The 25,592-nt window shown below is 38.5% G+C and overlaps 1 protein-coding gene across 1 annotated transcript in view; it reads right to left on the minus strand.

The window, feature by feature from the left end:
* Positions 1-1,320: 1,320 nt before the first annotated feature.
* The window catches only part of TOMM70 (translocase of outer mitochondrial membrane 70), a 32,885-nt gene continuing 8,613 nt past the window's right edge, over positions 1,321-25,592 (minus strand). The window contains exons 2-12 of the mRNA XM_014853294.3: positions 22,980-23,153; positions 20,492-20,618; positions 18,772-18,881; positions 15,488-15,636; positions 12,846-13,053; positions 10,384-10,518; positions 8,959-9,066; positions 8,003-8,119; positions 4,917-5,014; positions 4,179-4,301; positions 1,321-1,756 (exon numbers count right to left, since the gene is read on the minus strand). Coding sequence (XP_014708780.1) covers positions 1,603-1,756; positions 4,179-4,301; positions 4,917-5,014; positions 8,003-8,119; positions 8,959-9,066; positions 10,384-10,518; positions 12,846-13,053; positions 15,488-15,636; positions 18,772-18,881; positions 20,492-20,618; positions 22,980-23,153 — 1,503 coding nt within the window. The 3' untranslated portion in view covers positions 1,321-1,602. The remainder of the gene's footprint in view (positions 1,757-4,178; positions 4,302-4,916; positions 5,015-8,002; positions 8,120-8,958; positions 9,067-10,383; positions 10,519-12,845; positions 13,054-15,487; positions 15,637-18,771; positions 18,882-20,491; positions 20,619-22,979; positions 23,154-25,592) is intronic.

Here is a 25,592-nt window from a genome sequence, read left to right on the forward strand (position 1 = left end):
AACTTTCTATTATCCGAGTCATCTCAAATCATGTTAACTTCCCCCACTCATTAGTTAGAGCCCTCCTCAATATTTTCCAGACTCTGACTTTGGAAAGGAATCATTTCTAATAGTTTCTAAAAAGACAGCATTTGTAGACAAAATCTTTTTGGTTTCGATAGGATAAAGCACCCTTTTAAAGAGGGGTAAAATGTTCCTTTACTCCCAATGATGTAAACTCTAATTAGACTTCATTTCCAGAGAAGTGTAGGTGAAGGCTTGCTCTTTTATTATACTCAGACTTGGATAAACTTTTCCCAACACCAAATATCGCAAAGCAAAATGCTCCTTAAGAACACAACCTCTCCCCCACCAGGAAAATCCAGCAGATAAGCAAAAAGATGGTCTATAAAAGTGACAAGTGGAAAAAAACCATAAAGTGATTTCTAAGTAAGAAGGCGAGGTAAAGATAAAATGAACAAAAGTCTGCTGTCAGCATCCTTAGCGAAGGGCTGGACCCGGGCAGTCAGCAGCCGTGGGGACCAGGGACAGCCAGGCCCTGAGCAGCACTGTGCGCTCCAGCGCCTGGGGCGACACTGGCTCAGAAGCCATTAAGCACATGCAGCCGTGGCCGACACACTGCACTCGCCACCCCAGGAAACGCTGCGCTTCTGGTTCCCAGACCCGCTACATCCTTTCCGAACCTCTAGCCACATTTTCTCTACTAGAAATTTCAAGCGAATTAAATACTCCCACAGATCACACTTACTCCGTCTTACACACATGACCAACCTGCATTTTCTTTAAAAAGTATGCTATTAAACAGTAGTACCTATTACAGAAAATAGCCAGGGGCAGTTACAAACACATTTCCATTTCCTCTTACCTCGCGCCTGGTCCACTCTCCCGCGAAGACTCAGTCTCCCAGCACAGAGATCAATCAGAATCCTCCGCTTCTGAATAATTTACTGTATGAAAGCCAGCTGCTGTGGACTTTAAGAACGAGACACATGACCCTTTAGAGATGAAGGGGCCCAAGGGCTTAGCAGCTGCCCCTGAGTCTTTCTGGCGCCCGCAGAGTCAGAGGCACTGTGCACGCCCACAGTGGCTTAAAGGGTCTCTCAACTTTGCTGCCTTAAACACAAAATGCCCATTTAAGCTTTGTTTCCTTAAAAAAAAATCAACTAAAAGAGATTAATTGAACCTAAAAGAAACCTATTTTACAGCAATTATGTTAATTTAAAAACCAACATGCTATAAAAATACTCTTACTACCCCCCCACACAGGCAATCATCCAGAGCACAATCACTCCTCTACCTCTCCAAAAGAAAAGCCAAATCAACAAATCAAAGTTTTTATTTGCATGGCCAGTTATCACGGGTACTCTGCAGCTCTGTTTTGCTATCCCTTTAACAGGTTCTAAGCTTTTGTTGCACAGGGAATAAAAGCTGCGACACTGCAGACCCCTTCAACAGCTACCGTGACACAGACGTGACGCACAACCACGGCACACACAGAAATACGAGGTTCCACCGGTCACCACAGTTCATGACAGTGTCCTTAGGGGTCAGCTGAAGAGGGGTAAATTTCTCTAAAAAGAGGATCATTTTCCTCCCCCCATTTTACAATGTTGGTGGTTTTAATCCGTATTTCTTTGCAACTTCTGTCTGGGCGTGGGCAGCGTCACAGAGTGAGTACAGGTGAGCCATCTCCATCTCTGATTTGGCCAGGTTAATAGCTTTGTTGAACATGTCAATGGCTTTCTCCATGTTTCCTCTGAAAGAACAAAGATTTTAAACGTCTCAGATTCAACAAGCACTTCATGGAACACGATGAAGTTTCTAAGTGATGCTCCATGGAGTGTGTCCACTAAGGTTCAACTATGGTTCTAACAAAGTGCTTCTTTTTAACGAACAAAATAATGCCCAGCACAAAGCAAGCACTCAATGAATGTCAGCTACAGTTACAAATACTACGTGCTTACGTTATCCCTATCGTCATCTTTGTTTACAGAGAAGAACAGTGAGGCTAGAGAAATTAAATGACTTATGTAAAATCGTTATCCTGTCTGGCTCCTACACCCTGCATGCTTCGACTGTACGATGAGCGGCTTCAGAAAGCAGTGACCTGGCCTCAGAGAATATTCATGTACTGGGGCCTGACCTTCACAGATCTGTGTGGGCCCACCTTCCTTCCCCTCATCGCTTCCCAGTATCTCCCATCTTGTGCACCTCCATCCAGACCCACAGGTCCCCCGAGTTCTCTGTGCCACGCCCTCAGACCAGCACACAGTGCTCAGATGATTACTGCCTCTCTGCCTGATTCTGGTGAAACCCTCACCTTCCTAAGGCCCAGCTTAAACACAGTCTCCTCAAGAGAAGTACTTCCCCTTCCCTCTCCAGGGGAGCTGGCCGCACCCTCCCCTAGCGTTTCCTCGTTCTATGGACAGCCTACGCACAGTCAGGTGAATATATATTTGTTTACAGCACTGTCCTGCTAGATCCATAATTAAAGACACCTCTCAATTCCCAGGACCTAGTACAATGCCTAGTAATTAGTGTCTGTCTTTTGACTAAATGAATGATTACGCTTGGTCAAAAACAGATAATTTACCTCCTATAGTCTAAGTGTGGTTAGGCTTTATATACCCGCCAAGAACCAAGAACTGTTTTAAGTAACTGATATTAGCTATGTACATATGCATACATGTATGTAATCTTTCAATAAATATTTATTAATTCCCTACTATATATATGCTGCTTAGACTCTAAGAAGTACGACGTACCTCTGGGGTGTATTTAACCTCCTACCACAATATATGGCTACATGATAGACTTATTTTTTTAAAAAACAACTTCTTTCAAGAGTTCATGTTCAGAAATTAGGTAGACAGCGGACCTGCTAAATCCTAGGATAATCAGCCATTTAATTAATTCATTCATTCACATTCATTTCTTTGTAAGGCAGGATTTAGAATGGATTCCTTGAAGTACAATTAACACACCAACAAAATCCATCATATCCCATAAATCAGGGGTCCTTAACCCAGGCTCTATAAACAACTTAAATTAAATGCAAAATGTTTTTGTATGTGCTTATTCTAAGAAAGTCGAGAGCTTTGCTCAAAAGATTAAGAACCACTACTCCATCCTATTCTAGTATGAGAATATTTTATTCACATTAAAAAACTGGCAATTAAGAAATAATTTACTATTTACATGCAACTGTCAGTATAGAATGGTTCAAAAGATGCAGAAAAATTTTCACGAGCCTATATGTATTCAGCCTACTCTGGAGCAGAACGGGCTGAATGATGGGTAATTAAGACAACTCCTACTCGTTCCTGACAAGCGAACCCAGCAAGATCAGTTGCTGTGGCCTCAGTGAAATATGGGCTCATATCCTGTTTCTACTACTGGCTCACCGTGTAACCTTGTTAACCAGTGTGGGCATTAGTTTCTACACTCTTCAGTTAAATTGAGGATCATAAAATCTCTACATTTATAAGGACTGGGATATAGATCAACTGAAATATTATTTGGAAACCAGCTCAAGTTCAGTACCTGGCACAGAGTAGGTACTCAAGTGGACGGCAACACCAGTATGAAGACGGCGTACTACGCTAGACTCTAATGGCATAAAGAGCTGTCTCCTGGTAATGGTGAACCTCAAGTGCAACTCCGAATAAAGAATTACATAAAACAACAAGTTATGGGAAGTCAGAGTTGCAGAAAGTCTAAACCAACTCCCTGAATTTAAAGAAATCTCAGGGGCTCAGAGATGATGCTGCAGCCTGCCGAGTCGCTCGCTCGGCTGGTGGCTTCTTGTAGCAGGGTCTACATCTCCTGGCTGCACTGCGCTGCCCAAGCACAAGGCAGGTGTGTGTTCTTTCCTCCAACACACACACTAAGGTGAAAAGAAGAAAGAACACACAACAGGGATTAGAGAAAGATCAAGTTTCCCTTTCTAATGCACATGCAAGTCTTAAATAACTTTTTTAAGTGTGAATTTTAAACTGGAAAAATAACAAAACAATGTATGTCAAAGTTGTACAGTTTTGAGGGAAGCCTGCCTCAAAAGGCATAACATATTACGCCTTAAAACTTTAACAGATATTGACAACATATCTGTAATGAGAAGAACAAAAAGCTAACTATCTATGGAGCTGCCTTAAATTCTCTAAGACTCTACAAGTTACCTTTGCACTTCAATAGTTCCCATGGTTTCATACGCAAAGTCACATTTATTGTCAATTTCAATGGCCTTGCTGATAAGCTCCAAACCTCTGTCCAGATCTTGCTTCCACTGAAGTTGAAGTAAACTGCAAATACAGAACGGCAGTCAGATGTGACCACGGCCCAGCATCAAGAGAATATAAATGCATCATTCAATTTCTGCCCCCGATGAATTCACAATTTAATTTACAAGGAAAAACAAAATCTAAATCAGTATATAACAGCAGCAAATTGGGCTTTTTCCCCTCAATTTATATTGGTTTTGTAGTCTCAATTCCTTATTATGAAAAAAAGTGTCCAATGGTCTAGGCTTCATTACTAAGTGTCTTGCAGAGCTTAATGTTTTACTTTGTATAAATTTAAGTGAAGTTTTTAAATGATAATTAAAGTACACAAGGACAAGAAAAACTTATTTTGTATGTTTCTTATTTTGATACAAGTAACATCTGACAGGATGTGCAGAAGTGAAATCCTTAAACTAGATTGAAAACAGTACATTTACTAATTGCTGTATAAGAATGAAACATAAGCAAAATTTAAAAAGTAACAGTGAAGCATCCAGAGCATTAAGAAATTTGTCAATTAACTCACTCATACTCTACCACAGTCCCTTTTGCCTCAGTGACCAAAAGAAATCCATCCTGTTACCATGCAGGAAATTTAATTTCTTACTGGAACAAACAGAACCATAAAATACATACCCTTTATGAACATATGTTGTGGCATTATCTGGTTCCAAATCAATACATTTATCATACATTTCATCAGCTTTGCCAAACTGCTGTTGATCTGTTAATGCCTATGTGAGGAGATATTTCAGTTATATTAAGGTAACTGTCAATCTAAGCAATTAAAAGCATATTGATTATTAATTATTAAAACTTACTCCATTTATCTATTCATTACCAAATTATGATGTTGTGACGATACAAACTAACTCAAAATGTTACATCTTAATTCTTGGGGTTTTTACATGGCATTGATACAAATATGAAATCTTAAAGAGTCCTCTCTCTTTGGTAAGTGGTTAACTATATGCAATAAGAGATGATCCGGTAAACTGTAGAGTACAGAAAATCCCACTCTTGGTGCCAATTCTAATAGCAGATTCTCACAGTATACTCATGTCACTTAATCATAATTTATCGTAATATATCCTAAGGGAATTACATTCATTCATTCATTCATTTATTTATTGCTCAGGAAGATTCGCCCTGAGATAACATCCATGCCAATCTTCCTCTATTTTTCAGTATGTGGGCCACCAGCACAGCATGGCCACTAACAGAGCAGTGCAGGTCTGCGCCTGGGAACTGAACCCGGGCTGCCAAAGCAGAGTGCACCAAACTTAACCACTAGGCCCTGGGGCTGGCCCCCGGAATTACTTTAAAGACAATACTCATTTAGAAGGATAAGTTCAGGCATGTATGTTGACTCTTACCAGAGTCATTCCTTAAAAATGATTGATAAAAGAAAAAAAGCAGCTACAATCAACTATTTTAAGGCAAATCCCATGACAGAAGTGGAAGCCTTGGCTATCTGGATACCAGATTATGTCCAAACTCTAACTTTGAGAATTGGCCAGCATTTGACCTGAAGCTTGAGAGTTAAAAATTACAGTATGTAATTGTATATAACTATGTGTGCATGTGTATGTATATATATATAAATAAAAAGTTACATTCCATGTCACTATCTATATAGTGAAGCAGAAATCAGAAGAGGGATCAAACGACAGATGAGTGCAAACAGACTGTCATAACGCCAGCGCTGATGGGGAGACAGCTCACGGAAGCCAAAGCTGATGTTTTTCCTCTTCTTTTTTTTTTGAGAAAGATTAGCCCTGAGCTAACATCTGCCACCAATCCTCCTCTTTTTGCTGAGAAGACTGGCCCTGAGCTAACATCCATGCCCATCTTCCTCTACTGTATATGTGGGACACCTGCCACAGCATGGCTTGACAAGCAGTGCCATGTCCGCACCTTGGATCTGAACCGGCGAACCCCGGGCCGCCGAGAAGCAGAATGTGCGAACTTAACAGCTGTGCCACTGGGCCAGCTCCCCAAAAACAATTTTGAAGGTAACACAGTGAAGGGACATGTGAGATTAGGAAAGCTCTGCAGAAGACTTGTACCTAGTATTCGTTTCTTTACAAGCTATTCAGTGGCCTTTTCTCTTTTAGCTGCCTAGAGAAATCTACATCATAAAAGCCCTTCTGAATTTCACTTCACTGACGAGAATGGTGCTGTCACCTTCTTGTTTGTTCATAATTAAATACAAGGCACAAACCCAAGTCATCCTATTCAATACAAATGTCATACAATTATAATTTGTGTTTGTCCTATTTTAACTTCCATACATTCTATGAAATTTTATATTATATAGTATATTCTTTCACAATTAGAGTATGTAGTCAGCAACCAATGTTTCATTTTTTTTATCATCACAATCCTGTCTAGGAATTGTAAGAACAAAGACTGAATAGGTAGGACTATTTCAAACTGAAGTTAAAGAATTTCTGGGTTGTATGTCATACGCCAGAATTTCAATCCCTAAAAATGCAGTGACATGCAGGACTTTTAAAGAGCAGATCTAACACAAATCCATCTTCTCATAATCCCTCTCAATAACCCTCAAAAAAAGTTTCACCCTGTGGACCTTTTCCTATAATTTGACTAAAGGTAGCATGAAGAAAATTAAAAACAAAACAACTTTAAGAATGGTTTGGAGGCAGGAGTCAACCACAGATGGTCATTTTTAAATGTTTCCTATTTCTGTGATGTTTGGGTGGGGGCAGACAACATTTATTTGAAATAAAAAGAATTAAGATAGCAAAGATATTAAATAGAGTATTGAGATGGCCAGCTTACGTAGACACCAAAAGCAACTTTCAACTTAAAGACTAAGAGAAAAAATAGTCATTCAGAGTTCATTTAGTTGGAAGAAAGTCTAACTGTGGCTATAAGAAGCTAATCACTTTCATTTAAAATGGGTGATTTAAAATAAACAAGTTTTCAAAGACTTCAGACTATAATTAAAAAGTGAAAATAGGGGCTGTCCCTGTGGCCTAGTGGTCAAGTTTGGTGCGCTCTACTTTGGCAGCCCAGGTTCAGTTCCCAGGTGTGGACCTACACCACTCATGGATGGCCATGCTGTGGCAGTGTCCCACATAAAACACAGAGGAAGACTGGAACAGATATTAGCTCAGGGACAACCTTTAAGTGAAAAGAGGATTGGCAATAGGTGTTGGCTCAGGGTCAATCTTCCTCAGCAAAAAAACCCACAAAATGAAAACAATTCAAATTTAAGTCATACTTGCCATAGCTTCAATCCTAAACCAAGGAAAGCTTTAAGAACTTTAGACAAATCAGAGAAACTGAAACAAGCTGTTACAGCCTATCTAACCATTTAAAAGGACAGTGATCAAATAGAAAGAAAACTGTTTCCAAGGACATTCTTCCCACCAACTGCATACAGTAAACGTTCCTAAGGTAATTAAATTTTGCAAATCCAATCCAAAGGAAACATGAGAGAAATGCTCTGCTTGCGCTTCCCCATGTAGGAGTTTAGGGCCACGGTTTTCAAATTGCGTAACACAAGGAGACCCTCCTGAGGTGACTCAGGACCACCCTGGGGGGCAGCAGCACCAAAGTAGGAACAAAGCCATCTGCTTCCAGAAGCTGCAACAGGGAAGCACTGTTTTCTGATTTCCATACTGGGATTCAGCATACAAATGCAGTTCTTTAAAAAAGGACCGGCAACAGAAAAAATAAAAAATCACATTTACCTGGGCATACAGTGCATAGCCTTCAGCACACCTTGGAAATTTCTTTATGACCTCTTCAAAACCTTTCATAGCTGCTTGGATTTGTGAAGAATTGTTTCCTGTATATGCCTGGCGATACTGTTTAAAAAATCAAAAAAGGACTATCAAATTAAGAACTCAAAAACTCAAGGAATGTTAACATATTACAAAAGTCACACAAAATTACAGACATATTTCCAGAAAAGCAGTGACCTGCTAACATCATTTGTGGCATCTAAAAGGGCTCCAAGGATCCAAAGGCTACGTACAACTAGGAGTTCATGGCCACTCTACAATTCCAAGATGCTCAGTGCTCCAGGAGAGGGTGTACTAACTTGTAAAAAGTTAACTCTGCATATAAACGGGGGAATTTTATATCTACTATAATGTATTATCAGTTTACTGAAAGTGTTATAAAGCTCCTTCACCTAATAGCATTTTCAGCTATAATATAAATGTGTTTGTGAGCCAATTTTTCTCCAATAAAAGAAAAATTCTTTTAGGACTCAGGCTAACTGGAAGTGCCTCATTTCACTAGAAATGGACTGACTTTACCTGATTTTCAGCTTTGTGTTATCAAGAGCTCTAGAAAATTGAGAGGACAGAGCAGTTATGTGGCATTGTGACTGCAGAGTTATCTCCTCAAGATGCTTCTGTCCTTTGGACTCGTTTATGTAGAGAAGCAGGGAGAACACTGAGCATGAAATCAGGGACAAAGACCCATCAAGAGGACCTCAAATAAAACATCCCGGGACACACAGGAGCAGTACCTCAATGAGGACATACACTTCTATTGCCCTAAATGAATGCGCTTTCCCCCTGCAGTTATCCTGTGGGGGGAAAAACCGATGACTTCGTAGACAATGAGATACTCATTTTTGTTAACAATGGGAAATAAAAATGATGTTTAGAAAAATACAAAAGAAAGTAGAACCTACCAATGCAAAACACTTCTGAGCTTGAGCCAGAGCAGACTCGGGTCTTAATCTAATGCACTCATCAAAATCCGCTACTGCTTCTTCAACCTGATCAAGCAGTATCTTCAGCTAAGAAAAACACACAGAAATAAACAAAATGCAAAATAACAGGAGCCCCGCTTAAGTACACACTGTGTCTCTTATCACAGCTCAGCATAATGCTAAGCACGTAGTAATTATTCAATAAAGAAGTACTTCAGTGGACTAGAAAATCCTGTAATTTTAAAGGAAAGACTCTAAAACTTAACCGTAGTGTCCGATTTTTTACAAAGCACTATAAACCTGCCACTTTTGCACTGAAGTTCTGACGACTCTCAAGCAAGAACCCTCGTCCTCTAGAAAACTAAACATCTCTGTACTTTAAAATTTCTAAGATCAGACATCAGATAATTACCTTTCAAATTAATCTTAAGATACTACCAGTAAAGATCAAAATGTCAAGAATTTAAGAGGTTATTTCAACATTTCTTAAGACCCTTCAGACAGAAATATTACATGAAATTCTCCACAAGAAAGAACTTCAGCTTTTCTGTTATTATATGGAGCCCATACTTTCCAACATAACACCATAATGCACCCAAGAAGCCATGTAAAACAAGCAGGTTATAAAGCCACGTTTTCCCCAGATCAGGCTAAAATTGGGAACTGTTTTCTTCAGTACGTATTTTTACTAAAAAATGAGTATGCATGTTATAAAAGAGATGTTTTGGTACTGTTTGGATAGTCCAGGCTAATATTTCCTTACAGCAAGAAGCCTACAAAAATCACTGTTAATTTGAACATTAACTCAAAATGCTCACTAAATGTTTTCAATGTTTTACTCATTAAAAACCTATGAACCAGAAACACCTGAAAAACAAACTTGAACTGGCAAGCCAACATTTGTAGTCTTCCTTTTCTCTTTCTTTAATAAGCAAATACCAGAATTATAGGGACAAATGCTTAAGATGGGACTAAATAAATGCCAACCCAGACTGTAAACCACTGTGGCACTCTGTCCACAGCCCTCAGAAGGGACGTAAGAAAACGCTAAGACACTCTCTGGGAGCTGGCTCCATTGTGTAGTGGTTAAGTTCATACACTCAGCTTCATGGCCTGGGTTTGCAGTTCAGATCCTGGATACGGACCTACACCACTTGTCAGCCATGCTGTGGTGGTGACCTACATACAAAATAGAGGAATACTGGCACATAAGTTAGCTCAGGGCTAATCTTCCTCAAGCAAAAAAACAAAACAAAACAAAAAGAGGAAGATTGGCAACAGATGTTAGCTTTGAGGGAATCTTCCTCAGGAAAAAAAAAAAAAAAGAGAGAGAATATTCTCAAAAATGGTATCAAATTCCTCAACCCCAAGGTCAGAATTTTTGGTAAGAAAATTAAGATTTACCTGTCCTCGATGGTGATAAACATCTGCATTCTGAGGATCGATGTCAGCAGCCATGTTAAAATCCTGAGTAGACAGCAAAGGCTGCTGCTGTTGCATGTACATGCTGCCTCTTTTGATGAGAGCATTTGCTCTAAGCTACATATCCAAAATGAGAAAAGGTTCATCATTACTACTTTTTATTCCAACTTTTTTTTTTTTAAATAATGGCTTTATTGAGATATAATTCACAACCATACAGCTCACCCTTTTAAGGTGTACAAATCAGCCGTTTTTAGTATATTCACAGAGTTGTGCAATATGACCCAGAAGAATTGCTGAGTCATATGGTAACTCACAAACTTTCTGAGGAACTCCCATCACCACTATCTAATTCCAGAATATTTTCATCAACCCCCAAAGAAATCTCATATAAATTAGCAGTCACTCCCCATTTCCCCCCAGTCCTCAGCCCCTGAAAACCATCAATCTATTTTCTATTTCTATTGGATTTGTATATTCTGGAAATTTCATATAAATGGAATTATACATTATGCTGTCTTTTTGTGTCTGGCTTCTTTTACTTAGCATAATGGTTTCAAGGTTCATCTATGATGTAGCATCTGTCAGTACTTCATTCTTTTTTAAGGGCTGAATAATATTCCATTGTACAGATTTACTACATTTTATTTATCTGTTCATCAGCTGATGCACATTCGAGTTCTTCCACTTTCTGGCTATCATGAATAATGCTGCTATGAACATTCATGAACGAGTTTTGTGAGGACATTTGTATTCACTTCTTGAGTATGCACCTAGGAGAAGAACTGCTGGGTTATATGGTAACCCTATGTCTAACTTTTTGAGGAACTCCCAAACTAATTTCCAAAGGGACTTACCATTTTACATTTCTACCAGCAATGTATGAGAGTTCCAATTTCTCCACATCCATCTTTCTGATTATAGCCATCCTAATGGGCGTAAAGTGATATGTCTCATTGGATTTTGACTTGCATTTCCCTAATGGCTAATGATGCTGAACATCTTTTCATGTTATTAGTCATCTGTATGTATTTTTTGAAGAAATGTCTATTCAGATCCTTCTATTTTTAAATTGGGTTGTCTTTTTATTGTTGAATTGTAAGAGTTCTCTTTACACTCTGAATACAATTTCCTTATCAGATACATGATTTGTGAATATTTTCTCCCATTCTGTGGAATGTGTTTTCTTCTTCTTGATGATACCCTTTCAATCACAAAAGTTTTTAATTTTGATGAAGTTATTTGTTTTTGGTTGCTTGTATTTTTGGTGTCATATCTAAGGAACCACTGCTTAAGCCAAGGTAAAGAAGATTTCCTCCCATGCTTCCTTTTTAGGATTTTATACTTTTAGCACATACATTTAGTCTCTGATCTACTTTAGGTTAATTTTTGTACATGGCATATGATAGGCATCATTACTACTTGCCATTAAAACCAAGATTCACGATCACGAAACAATTTTTCAATCAATTTTTCATGACAAAAGTACATAAAAACATCTTCCTCAATGAAACAAACAAGGATGCCCCCACAATTATAACAAAAATACAAAACAGAACATCTTTGTAATCAGCAGGAAATAAAATTAAAGATAATATTAGAGGGTATCTTCAATTTGAAAATCTTATTTTGAAAGGAACTTTCAACAAATACTTAGTTGTCATTACTTTTGTTTACCAAGAAGTTAACATACTTTGTTAGTAACACTCAGGCCTTGAAAATAACTTTTATATTCCACAAAACACATGAACGGAGATGAAAAAAGCCAGAGTTAACTTAATTCACTGAGGAAACAGGCCACAGAGATGTTAACAAACTAGTAAGGAATAGTTGGTGGCTAAGCTCCGTCTTGTTACACTGAATAGAAGGCTCATATAATTCAAGAGACCCTCTCCCCCTCTTAATTATGGAAATAATTACATACACATGATAACACTTGGAAAACGAAAAGCTGTTCCAACCACACAACTCCAAAAACTTTTGGTATACTTCAGTATATTTCTATATCATATTTTTAGAACCTGTTTCTTGCTTCACGTACCATGACATCTTTCAGGATGTATTATTAAATGTGTTTACTTTCACTGAATGACAATCCTGCGCTACAACGCATGTTACTCGCAGCGTTACCACAGCGCTGCTCTACTCCCCTTACCCCTCCCCAAGTAGAGTCCAACACAGCAGGCAGTGGCCACAGGAGAAGCTGAAGTTACTAACACTATAGAAAAAAAATTCCTTCCCTAGCTCGAGATAAATATCATTGATATTTACATTTCAGTTTCACTGTACCAACTCCATCATCGTTAGGTGTAGTTTCCTCCAAAACAAAAACAGTCATTTGGAGAATGGCAATCAAAATGTGAAAAATTTGGTAAAGCATATCTAAAAGCCTCATTTTTGTTTACTAATTTTTTTCACATGCACACACACATTTTTAAATGTACCTTCACATTAGCATCTTTCAAACTGATGACCTTATCTAAATCTGGTTTGGCCGCAGTGGCATTGCCAATAAGCAGGTAGAACGTGGCTCGTAGTAATAATGCTTCTGCCATGTATTTGCCTTGAGCATCTATTTCTTTTGAGCATTCACTTATGATTTTATCATAGTTTTCTTCTTCCATATACTGTTTGGCCTTTAAATATCCAGAACTGAAAATAAAAATGAACACAGGAAATTATTTACTAAGAAAGGATCAAATGCTAAAATTTGCCACATTAGGATACCTGAGTTAAGCAACTGTCCATTTCCCCTTAACAAGTTAATCAGCCAGCGTGGGACTGAAGCAGGGCAGGAGGGTAACAGATAGGATTTTTGATGTAGACTGGATTTTCTTGATGCCTTAGAAAAAGAGTTTTAAAAAAGGAACCAGCAGAGTCAATGGCAGAAACCTAGGGTTACTGCCCAGGCCTCGACATTTAGATATGTGGAAGGATGAGCTAATGACAGACTGATCTGCAATGTGAGCAAGGATCCTGTCTATTCACCTTCATATTGGTGGCACACTGGTGTCACTCACCAGTTATTTCATGACTAACAGAGAGAACAGAGAAACAGGGAAAAATCCAGTGAATTTAGGGTCACAGAAGCCCAGGAAAGAGGCATGACCTGAGCTGTGCTTTGTAAAGACCACTCTGGCTGTGCTGTGGAAATGGACTGTAAGGAGCAAGACTGGAGGTAGGGAAACAGCTGAAGGGCTCTCACCCAGAACTTGTGTGGTTTCACCTAAAAGAACAGACCTAGAACGAAGAGATGGAAACATCAAAAAAGCAAATTTAAATGAAGTCTCTTCCATCAAATAGGAGTTAAAAAAAACCCACACACCTTCCTACTTTTAAAAATGCAGTGACCACAATATCACTATTCTTCTAAGATGATGACTTTTATTGAGGATGCTTGCAAAAGGGATTTTTTTGAACTGAAAAGAAATTTATATTGGATGACCAATATGAGGTGTTACATATATAAGGCACTGTAAATTAAAGTACATTTTTCTCATTTCATTTGTTACATATTCTGAATAGAGAAAACTGGCAAGTGACTTTAAATTTATATTGGTCAAAATTGTATAAACTCTGTGCTAACTTTTCCTTTAACTACATTCTAATATTCTCTGCACTCTAGTTTTATTTCTCAGCTCACTAGGCTAAGAAAATATAATAATTAAATCAGATTGGAAGTAATGCTGGTTCCTACTTATGGAGAACCTCCATGCTAGCTACTTACAAACACGACCTCTAAACCTCTCACTAACCCTCCAACGTATGTATTATTAGCCCCATTTTGAAAATGATGTAGGTAAGGTTCAGAGTAAAACGGAATTCAAACATCCAAGTTTAGGGCCAGCCCCGTGGCCTAGTGGTTAAGTTCTGCTTCGGTGGCCTGGGTTTGCAGGTTTGGGTCCCGGGCGCAGACTTACACCACTGTCGGCCATGCTGCGGGGGCGACCCACATATACAAAGTGGAGGAAGACAGGCACAGATGTTAGCTCAGGGCTCATCTTCCTTTAGCTAAACAAACAAAAAGCCTAACTCAGGTCCAATTCCAGCTGGTGCTCTGGTGAGAGGCATCCACGTCCTGCTACCTCTCAACACAGTTTTTAGAATAACAGTATTAACTTCATTATAGCTTTTCTGGGACAAGGACTATTTCCTAACCAGAAGAGGAAATTATTGGCATCATCTTAAACCTTTACTTTCCAACTACAATTTTCTGAAAAGACTGCACATGAACTAATTAAACTTTGAACATCTTGGTACAAGTATACACAGTATCCTCCCTTAAAAGGTGGCGAACAATGGTAGAAAATGGGGAGGTGCCAATCAAAGGCAATCTGTTTCCTCAAACCTTCTAATATGCCATAGATGCAAAACAATGCTTTGCTATAAGAATATTCCCTTCTCTTCCACACTCATTAAAAAACGTCATGTTGGTAATAATATTATACCATCTCTTAGAGAAGAGAGCTAACCTTAACAGCAAAACACAAGTACTGACAATTACAAATGGATAAGCAGGCTAGGTGGCTTAGATACTACATTTATCACTTGATCTCCAGTTGTAAACACAGCATCTTGCTTGGTTTCAGCTCTCTATAGGAGCAAACACAAGAAGCCCAAAGAATGGCATTTTCTTAGATAAGCAGAAAAAACCTTGAAGAAAGTTTCTCTTTTGGGTACTCCTAAGCATCTCAGAGGTTATAAATTACACACTTCCTGCACTACAACATTTAGATGTTGAACCAGATGATAATTTTCCGGAAAGTGCCCTATTCACTTAGTGAACCACTTGACGCACCGAGAGTCCTCTGGAGAATGTCACAGAGGGTTCTAAACGCAGCTCCTGTAGGCAGGAAAACCTTGAGTCACCAGACAAGTAACTCTCACAGTGTAACAGACACGTGTGAGAGAAGTATTTTTATCATAATAATATTATATAATTTTTAGTGTATTTCTATCTATAGATAGATTTTTTTTTTTGAGATGACTCAGAGTCCCAATTGGGCTCTATGGTAGCAAAAAACCAGAAACAAAACCAAAAATCCCCCCCAAAACATTAAGCAGACACTATGCTTAACACACTTACTTTTCTTTCACCTCTAAAGCCTCCCCTTCCTTGTCTTTATCTTCATCAGACTTCTCTCCTTTAAGCATGGGCTGAGAAATTATATCATCCGTGAAAGAACTGAAGTAAGATTTGATAAACTGTGGAGATGGCATCAGAGGTTCACGATTCTGAAAATTAATCATTTTAAATACATCAGAATGAGAAAACACTAAAGAAGCAGGTACACTTGTAGAACAATGAGAATGACTGTCGTAAAAATTGGAATCTCATTTTTAAGAGGCAGTGGAAATGGTAAAGCTGCCAGTCCTAACAGTTCAAAGCAGGTTTTATTTTTTTTTATTTTTTGCTTTCCCAATTAAAGTATATTCATGATGGCATTGTACAACTGAGTGAGCACCACAAAGTGGACGGGAAGGCAGGAGGTACGGTCTTGGGTGGGCTGATTGCACCTGAGCCAGGACAGAGCGTTGTACTACCCCAAAACAAACCTTAAAACATCAGATGTGGTTTTGGAGTGAAGAGGCTGTGGAACCCGCTGAGAATTCCTGGCAGGGAGAAGTTCGTCCACCTGTGCTATGGAAATGTGGTGCTGCAGCGAAGCCTTTAGGAAGAGGGGGCACTGTTCTGAGCACGGGAAGACGATGACCAAAACCACTGGGGGAGATTCTCAGCTTCAGCAGTTGAGACTAAATACCCAAGGGCCAGAGGCTGCTGCTTCAGCTCCTCAGGTGCTTCTCCAGAAAGAAAACGCTCACCCTGGCTCTGACCAAGCTGGAAGTGAGAGCCCACACCAATTCCAGAAGGACAGCCTGGGGAGGGAACTGGGGAGCAGTTGGGAGAGGAATGGAGGTTCCCAGTCATTAATATGCCAATGTCATTGTCCAAATCATCTGGGAATGGAAGGTCAACAAACATATATTACCATTGTTGGGGCTAAATCCATCAAAGTAGGTTTTAAATGAGAGCCTTTCCCCTCTCCAAAGTTATAAAATATCCAGAACTCTTAGAACCACTAAAAGTAAAGGAAGGTGAAATCTGGAACACAAAAGGCAAATAGCTGCTGAGTTAAAATTATCTCCTTCTCCTGGTCCCTGTGCTAGAAGACTGGCCTCTCAGTTTATCACTCAAGCCCACATCTTACACAAGTGCTGCTGAGACGTGATGTCCATTTACCATGGGCTTTCGTCTGTCCTCTAGTTGTACTGCATCCAAAGATCTCCGTTACAGTAAGTGCCACTGACAGAATGAAATCACATTTCCCATTTTAATTATTACTTTTTGGCATGGCAACCTGATTCATAATTATAGGAGTATTTTGTTCCTCCTTATAGTACATTTGAGATGATAAAGTTTTAAAGGAAGAGGGAAGAGTGAATAAAATAGCCAAAGGGCATGATACATTTTGGATCCTTTATCTACATAACCCAGACCAAAGATTTCAAGACGGAAATATGGTATTTTCAATTATACGTATAACAAATATCATTTCCATTATTTTGGTAGATTTAATATCTTTGTATTTGAAGGAAGGAAAAAAAAGGAATCTGGCTTTGTAAGTAAATGATCTGATCTAGGATAGATGAGAATGGGAACGAGGAAAACTGAACAGGAAACCTAAGGGAAAACCCCTGTTTTTGTGCTCTCTCTGGAGAGACATTCAATGTGTCTTAATTTAGGATTATACAGATAAATATTTTAAATCAAATGGCCACTCATCGAGTGACAAATATGCGTAACTTCAGTACTTCACTACAGACTCTGAGTAGGAGAATACAGCAGCAATCACTTCCCACTCTGGGGAAAAGCTTAAACAGAAATTTAAATGGCACTTATTGGAGGCTGAGTAAATCATTAATATCTTTTAGTTTCCTAGTTCAGCTTAGAAAATGAAGCTATCCACCTCTCTGTCTTCCACAGAGTTGCAAATTGAAAATGAAAACAATGTTACAAGTAACAGACTTAAGTATCAAAGGAACTAGATACAAATTCTCGCTCTGCCACTTATTAGCTATGTGACCTTACATATGTCATTTGCAGTTTCCTAAAATGGCAATAAAAATACTTGCCTTATTTATCTTATAGGGTTATTGTAAAAATAAAAACAATATGAAAACTATCTTGTGATTTACAAAGTGGCAGCCAAACAGATTAGAAAATACATGTGGAAACTGATTTGGAACCTCTGTAAATGTTGGTTATCTTACATTTTCTTACCACCCTGCAGTGCTAGCAGTCTAACTACTCAACAGTGACAAGATATTAGAACACACAAGGAAACTAGGTTCCTTTGAGTTCAATTTTTGAGACTCCAACACAGTATTTTACCAAGCGTTCTGAGGAACACCAGGTCTCTGAGACGCGTGAGGGAAAAAAGGTTCCATAGTTTGGAGACTGAGAGCCACTATGCTGTGCTCCTCTCGGAGAGTCACAACACATCCTAGCACAGGAAAGTCCTGCAGTGAAGAAACTTGTTTTAACTCTAATATTCAGAGACATAAAGTTAAAAATACATACAGCTCATTAAAATCAATTTAAGAGAAAAGCAAGTTATTAAAGAAAAAAGGAAAAATAGCCTCAATATTACTGAAATTTAGCAGAACATCTGCAGTGATGTCTATGGTACTCCTACGGTACTCTACTTAATCCCTCTGTGACACTTCACCAGAATGTGCCTTTTGTACTTATTAATAGTCTCTCTCACCAAACTGTAATTCAGTAAAGGCAAGAATCATGCCTTTGTACCCACCCTTCTAAAATGCCCACGACAGAGCTTTGTCCAATAAATGTTTCTTGAATTAAACCATCTGTTACTAACTGCCTAAAACCAATCCCAATTTATCCAGTATACCTTTAAAAACTTTAATGATACAGAATAGGCGTTGGCAAGCTTTTCTGAACAAGGCCAGAGAGCAAATATTTTAGGCTTTGCAGGCCATACAGTCTCTGTCACAACTTCAACTCTGCTGTTGCAGCTTAAAAGCTGCCCAAAACAATGTGTGAGTGGCCAAGTTTCAACAAAACATTGTTTATAAAAACAAGTGGGGCAGACTGGATTTGAACCACCTCTAATACAAATGAATTCTTTCAATATTCCCCAGGTACAATATCGGACACAGTCTCTATATTCTTATTTTGAAAAGATAAGCAACAAAAGACCAAGATTACAGGAAAAAGAAATATAATCCAGATCTAATTTCAGTCGTTCCCATTGCCCTCTTGACCAAATTTAAGCAGTATAAATTAGAAATGACCCTTCACAATATATACTTCCCCCCTCTACTAACCAACTCAGAATAATTTACCTTGTATTTTTCTTTGGCTTTCTCTTTTCCAAGAAGTTTGAGAACTTTATCAGCTAACAGCATGCTTTGTTGATTCTGGAACCCTTCTAATATACACACAGCAGTGACATCTAGAAATGATGTAAAAACAAGAGTAAATATGGAATTATTGCAAAGATGATCAGCAGCATCAAATGGGCATAATGTTACCACAGAAAGCCAAACTAAATTCAGAGCCTAATGTGACTATAAATTCATTTCCAATAAATTGATTAACAATTTAGTTTTATATCTGTGACCAAACTCAAAGCTCAGAAAGTCACTCCACTTCTCTGGGATTCACCTTCCTCACCTGTGAAATGAAAGGGACTGTACTGTATGATTTGTGACGTTTCTCACCACCCTAACATTCTACATAGCAAAGAAAAAAAGGGAACCCAGGAATATTCCCTTCTGGCCAGTAACTCTAGGCCAAATCAACATAACATGGCTCTCTCATGTCTGGTATTTTTTACAGGCCTCAGGGTTATTCCTTGTATCCAAAGCCATTCTGCCACAGAACTCTCAATTTAAATCTGCTTCAAAATACCATTTTCCTCTGGTTATGCCACAGCTCAAGGTACACTGGTTTGAAGTTAAAAAGATCAGTGGTTCCTTAACCTCTCAAGCTTGGCTCTTGCATCTTTCTGAACTCAATTTCTCACGATTTCAAATCCTTGCTCTTCCAAACAAGTCAATCTACTATATGTCCTCCTGATAATTTGACCAGTGCCAATATCAATGTCTTTTTCCCATCTCACTTCTCCTCTCTAAACTCTATTTAACGTCTTCTCTATAAATTATTATCTGTTAATAACTTCAAGGCCTGGCTCAAAACTCAGAATTCTCTTTTCCAAAGCAACACTCCTTCTACCCACCAACAGAGAACATGACACCACAAAACCTCAAAGTTTTCTAAAATGTTCTCTAAACCGCTCTACTTGGTAATCCAGATTTTTTTAATAAAAATGTTTTTTCCTTTTAAATAGTAATGTTATTTTTAGAAAATAATTAAGGCTAGATCTGATTATCGATGCTTTTAAAGCAGATTTAAATATGTGGTGGAAAGCACTTCTAGATTGCAGAAATTAAACTTTGGTTTAGCTCCATGTCACTTAGAAGAATGTACTTTAAAAGCCAGTGGCCTCTATTCTGATTGAAATTTTGGCAGCAGATATAGCCAATTAGAGGCTGCAGAATAGTTACAGTATTTAGTGAGAATGGCAAATTCACCCATGCTTGTTACTAATTACATACTCGCTAATTGGATATAAAATAATGCTTGAAATACCAAAGGCAAAAAACAAATATTGTCCTTAGTGATTCACCTCAAAATTATTTCATATTTATATAGGATATTAACTGAAAATATGTAGAATCTTAGAAACACTATCACTTATTAAAACCTCTTTTCTGATTTCTTATTCATGGAATTACACTGATCTCATTAATTGCCAAGTTTAAAATATGTGGTATATAAATTTCAACTCTTAATACTCACTTAATTCCATAGTTGGGAACAGAGACAATACTCAAGTATCAGCAATCTCAATTTAAACTAGAAAACACAGTCTCAACTGAGGAAGAGTCAAACTTTTAAAATACAACTGATTTCTCTACTCCTAGCTGAGTTTCATGTAAATTAACCAATGACAACAAAGCCTCCAGTAATTTTCATATGTAAACACAAAAATACCCTCACCTTCTAAACATTCCTTCTTATTGTCTAGCTTCTCGTGGGCTTTTGCACGTCTAAAGAGAGCTTTCACATATTTGGGATTAAGTTCAACAGCCTTTGTACAATCTTGTGCCACCTCTTTCCATTTTTGCTGTAATTGAAAGTATTAAAAAAAGTCACACTAAAGGAAGCACCATTTGACAGAAATCAGTTTTCCAAACTTAAGCTGAGTATTAAGAGTCCCACAATAGAAAAAAATATTCCCAATACATACAGAGTTAATATCCACAATACATTACAACAGCTCATAAAAATATCTGTAATAAAGATAAGCAACCTGATTTTTAAACATAGGCAAGGACATACGTAGGCCATCATTCTTCCACCAAATCTGCAGACCTCCCTGCATCGATGTGCTCACACGCTCTCCTCCTTCCCCTGTTAGTGTTATCATCTAACACTGAGGGAGTGCTCCTCTTCATCCAAGGCCAACCCTCCACTTGCGATCTGGATCCACACTCTCCCCACTTCAAGGACTTCACTCTGGTAGCTACCCCACCTCTGCATCAATCTGCTTCCCTACTCAATCATTCCCAGGAGCATAAAAACATTTGCTCAGTATTGTCCATCGTTTAAACTCTCCTTTGATTCCATAAGGCCTGCAGCTACAACCCCATCTCGCAGCTCCTCTTTACTGCAAACCTCTGATAAGCTGCCACTCTGCTTGATTCCCATCACCTCCTGAATTTCCTTCGCTGAATTCTCCCCTCTACTGCTCTCCACATGTTGGAACCCTCCAGGCCTCTCTTCTCTCAGGTTAAGTGATCACATCTATTGTCCTAGCCTTACGTAACATCTACAATTAGATGACTCCCAAGTGTATCTCTTCAGCCCAGACCACTCTCCTAAAATGGAGACATTTCTCAACTTAACTGTCTACTTAGCTGTCTCACCCCTTCCCCTCCTCTCCCTCTCCACTATCGTTAAGATTCCTGCTTCTCTTGGCCCTTCACCTCCAATGCAACAGCAAGTTCTGTTGGTCTCAGCTTTCCAAACATTGCAAGGCTTTGCCAGATCTGGCCTCTGCTACCTTTCCAATTTCCTCTCTCTCTACTCCAGGACCCTTTATACTAATTTTTTTTTTTTTTGAGGAAGATTAGCCCTGAGCTAACTACTGCCAATTCTCCTCTTTTTGCTGAGGAAGACTGGCCCTGAGCTAACATCCATGCCAATCTTCCTCTACCTTATATGTGGAACAGCTACCACAGCATGGCTTTTGCCAAGTGGTGTCATGCCCAGACCCGGGATCTGAACCGGTGAACCCCGGGCCACCGGGAAGTGGAACATGCGAATTTAGCTGCTGTGCCACCGGGCCAGCCCCGCTTTATACTTCTTTAATTACACCAAACTCTCTCCGGTCTCAGAGCAATTATACATACTGTTTCCTCTATTTGTAACACTCTCTTCTCCACTATTTTATGCACCAATCCCATCTCTGGTCATTCCTCTATTACAGAATCATGTGTTTCATCAAAGCATCTATCAAAACATCATTTAATAGTTTACTGTTCAGCTATCCTCGAGTTCCATGTATAACTGTTGCCTTTTATAAACCCAGCTCCTACCATAGTAACCTTCCATATATGAGACAGTCAATAAAATTTCGTTGAATAAATAAATGCAGAAATACAAATGCTCAACAAACAGAGAAAAGGATGGTCAACTTCAGCAACACCTCAAGCGCAAATTAAGACAATAATATAGTATTTTTCTCCTGGGAGAGTGGCAGAAATTATTAAGACTGATAATACCCACAGTCAGTGAGAATACTGAAAATATATTATTACATGCTCATATATGGAAATGTATTATTATATGCTCATACGTTATGGTTGGGAGTAGGTACTGATGCTACCTCTTTATATTTCCTGTTTCTAGAATTTTATTCTACAACTTCATCCTCCCCAAACTATGCAAAAATATTTATTACAACACTGAATGCAACAGGGAAAACAGGAAGCAATCCAAATGTTCATCAACAGGGAGATGTTTTCCACCATACAACCATACAACAGCTACTGCATAGAGCCTTTAAAAGGAACGAATGTGCTGTGCATGTTCCATGAAAAGCTCTATGTTGCAAACAATATGTATAATAGGAACTCATCTTTGGCCTATTTTTCCCCACATATGCTACTATTACATTTATGGAGACAAAAATTTGAAGAAACAGGCTCAAACTGTCAAAGAGGACAGGGTCACCAGAAACTTTTACTTTCTGTATTACCTAATTTCATAAAATCTGATATATATAACTTTAGATTATATTTGACCAGCAAAACTAAATTTGTTCTTAAAAAGTTATGGACAATTAAAGGACATAAAAACAAAACAAAAATCCTATAATTTCAAAACAACTTCAAAAAATTTATTAGATTTGAGTGACATTAACTGAAACATTATGCAAATAAAGAGAAAAAAGAGAAGAGAAAAAACAACCTAGGATACATACCAACTGTTCAAAGGCAGCAGCTCTGTTTTGATAAAACGTGGAAAGGTCAACGTTCTTCTCCGTTGGGCACAAACCGATAGCCTCGGTATAGCACTGAATAGCTTGTTCATATTTTCCTGCTTTAAAATATTTGTTGCCTTTGTTCTTGGCTGCTTGGGCTCTATCAAGAGAGTTCTAAAATGAGAGGAAACCAAAAACACTTATCACTACACGGGAATGGATTCAGATCACGGTGACTAAATGCTAAACTGACAGAAGAAAAATGGGAGGGCAGAATGGCTGTTTATAGTGCAAGCTGCTTCATAAATATATCTGCATGGGATAGAGTTCTCAGCAGTAAGACTGCTAAGTCAAAAGGTTTACATATTTTTAATTTCAAAAACACTCAGATTTTTCCCATAAAGGGCTATAGTTCTTTAAAGTACCACTTTTCCGCGATTCCTGTCAGCAACAGGTGTCATTGCTGTGTTTAATTTTTGCCAGTCTAATGGGTATAAAACAGTGGTTCTCAATCAGGGGTGATTTTACCCATCAGGTCACATCTGACAATGTCTGGAGACATTTTTGATTGTCACAACTGGGGTGGAAAGGAGGTGGTACTGACATCTAGGGGGCAGAGGCCAGGGATGCTGTTAACATTCTACAACGCACAGGACAGCCCCCCACAGCAAAGAATTACCAGATCCAAAACGTCAACAGTGCCAAGGCTGAATAACCCTTATAAAGGTTTACCCGTATAAAGTAATATTCCAACATTATTTTCATTTTCCTATTAATGAATTTGAAAATCTTTTCATGTTTATTGGCCACACGGCTTTCTTACTCTAAAAACCACTTATTCATGTGTAGTTGCTATTTTTCTATTAGGCTGTTTGTCAAGAGTTTAAAATAGATTGTAGAAACACGCTGCTGTCTTCAATAAATAATTGTTATCCCAAATCTGTTGTTTGCTCATCAATAAATCTTTTGCACACTTATCTTTGTCTCAGAGTCTGCTTCCTGGAGGACGCAATTTACACTCTTCACGTGTACATTATAGAATAGTTGGGAGTTAACACCTGCTGAGGACAGTGATGAACACTTCAATTAACATCTGGGAAGCATCTCTGTAGTTAAATTCAGTTATTCAGGTTCCAGCTACGAGGTCCAAGAGCTCTGTGGCAAGTCTACCCAAAATTTTGTTTGTCAACCTCATCCAACTTTAACAAATATGTGATTATGAAAAGATCCATATAATCTCCAACAGGTGAGCACTGTCAAAAAAAGTAGCAGAGGCAGGTGCTCCACAAATAACTTACAGGGGCTGTGAAAGGCAAGCTGCCTAGGGCCCAGGGCATCTCAGTCACAGAGAGAAGGAGACAGTAACCCTTCCTTACATCTGCTCTTTTCTCCTTACTCTTGCTTTATTTCTCTTTGTTGCTTTTCCCCCTTCATTTACCTTTTGTTTCCCTTCTCCTTTAGTCTGACTATAGCTATGGTTATTTTTAAAAGTATAGTGTGCAAAGAAGGATGTGTAGAAAATTCTACGTATCTAAGGTCAGAATACTAAACAGCTAGTTTAAGCTAGCCAGTGTCAACAAGGAACATGCATATTTTAAAACTAGGATGTGGGAGGATGAAAGGAACCAAATAAAGCACAAATAAATTAATAGATAAATACAAAATCTTCCATTTGTCAATACCCTTAATCATCTTCCAAAAACTGTGACAGAGAAAATCCTCCACACAAAACATCCATAATAGAAGGCAACTAGGAATCTCTTACGTAGCTGTGGGCTCTGTGGGGCAACTACCAAGGTGATTTCTGGAAAACTGCACTTGAAGCAATCTCAACAGTCCTTCCAGTCCACTGAAGGAAGCAGAAGTCAGACTGGAGTAGGGCTGTGCCATCCAGAAGGAGTGAGGACACCGTACTTCCAAGAGACAAGTAACAGGCATACCTTGTCTCTGTCTTCCAAGAGACCACACTGTCAAGAATTGCCAACATTAAAGGAAAAGTAATACCACAAAAGAGAGGCACCAACTCAAACAGAAAATTGATATTTGGGAAAGCAAGATAGACCAAGCAAAGAGAAAAGTTAACATCAGAGGAATGAGAACCTATCACAGTCATTAAAAAAAAAAAAAAAAAAAAAAAGCCTGCTTTTAAAGTGCACCAATTAGATACCTTGAAAACCAAAAATGTTAAATGACAATGGAGTATTAATCCAGAAATTCCAACATCTATCTGAAGTTTAGAAGGAAAGGCAAAGAAAGGAGTGTTTAAAGAAATATCAGAAAAATTCTTGGAGCTGCAGAAAGTTCTGAAGAAAGATGATCTTGAACTTAAAATCTTATACCCAGCCAAACTAGCATTTAAGGTTGAACACAGAACAGAAGCAGAGGTGTACAATTCCTTACCACTAAAAATAAAACCAAAGTAGGGCAGACGATCAATACAACAAAAAGTAGGCAAGGGAGGGTAAAGGAAGAAACAAAAAAGTAGAGTACATATGGCAGGAACCAGTAAACACATCAATAACAATAAACATGAATAGGTTAAATCTCCATATTCAAAAATTTTCAAACTGTTTAAAATAAAAAAGTTACTCTACATGCTGCCCATAAGGCATG

Source organism: Equus asinus, chromosome 5 (assembly GCF_041296235.1).
Source record: "Equus asinus isolate D_3611 breed Donkey chromosome 5, EquAss-T2T_v2, whole genome shotgun sequence".
NCBI classification, from domain to species: domain Eukaryota; kingdom Metazoa; phylum Chordata; class Mammalia; order Perissodactyla; family Equidae; genus Equus; species Equus asinus.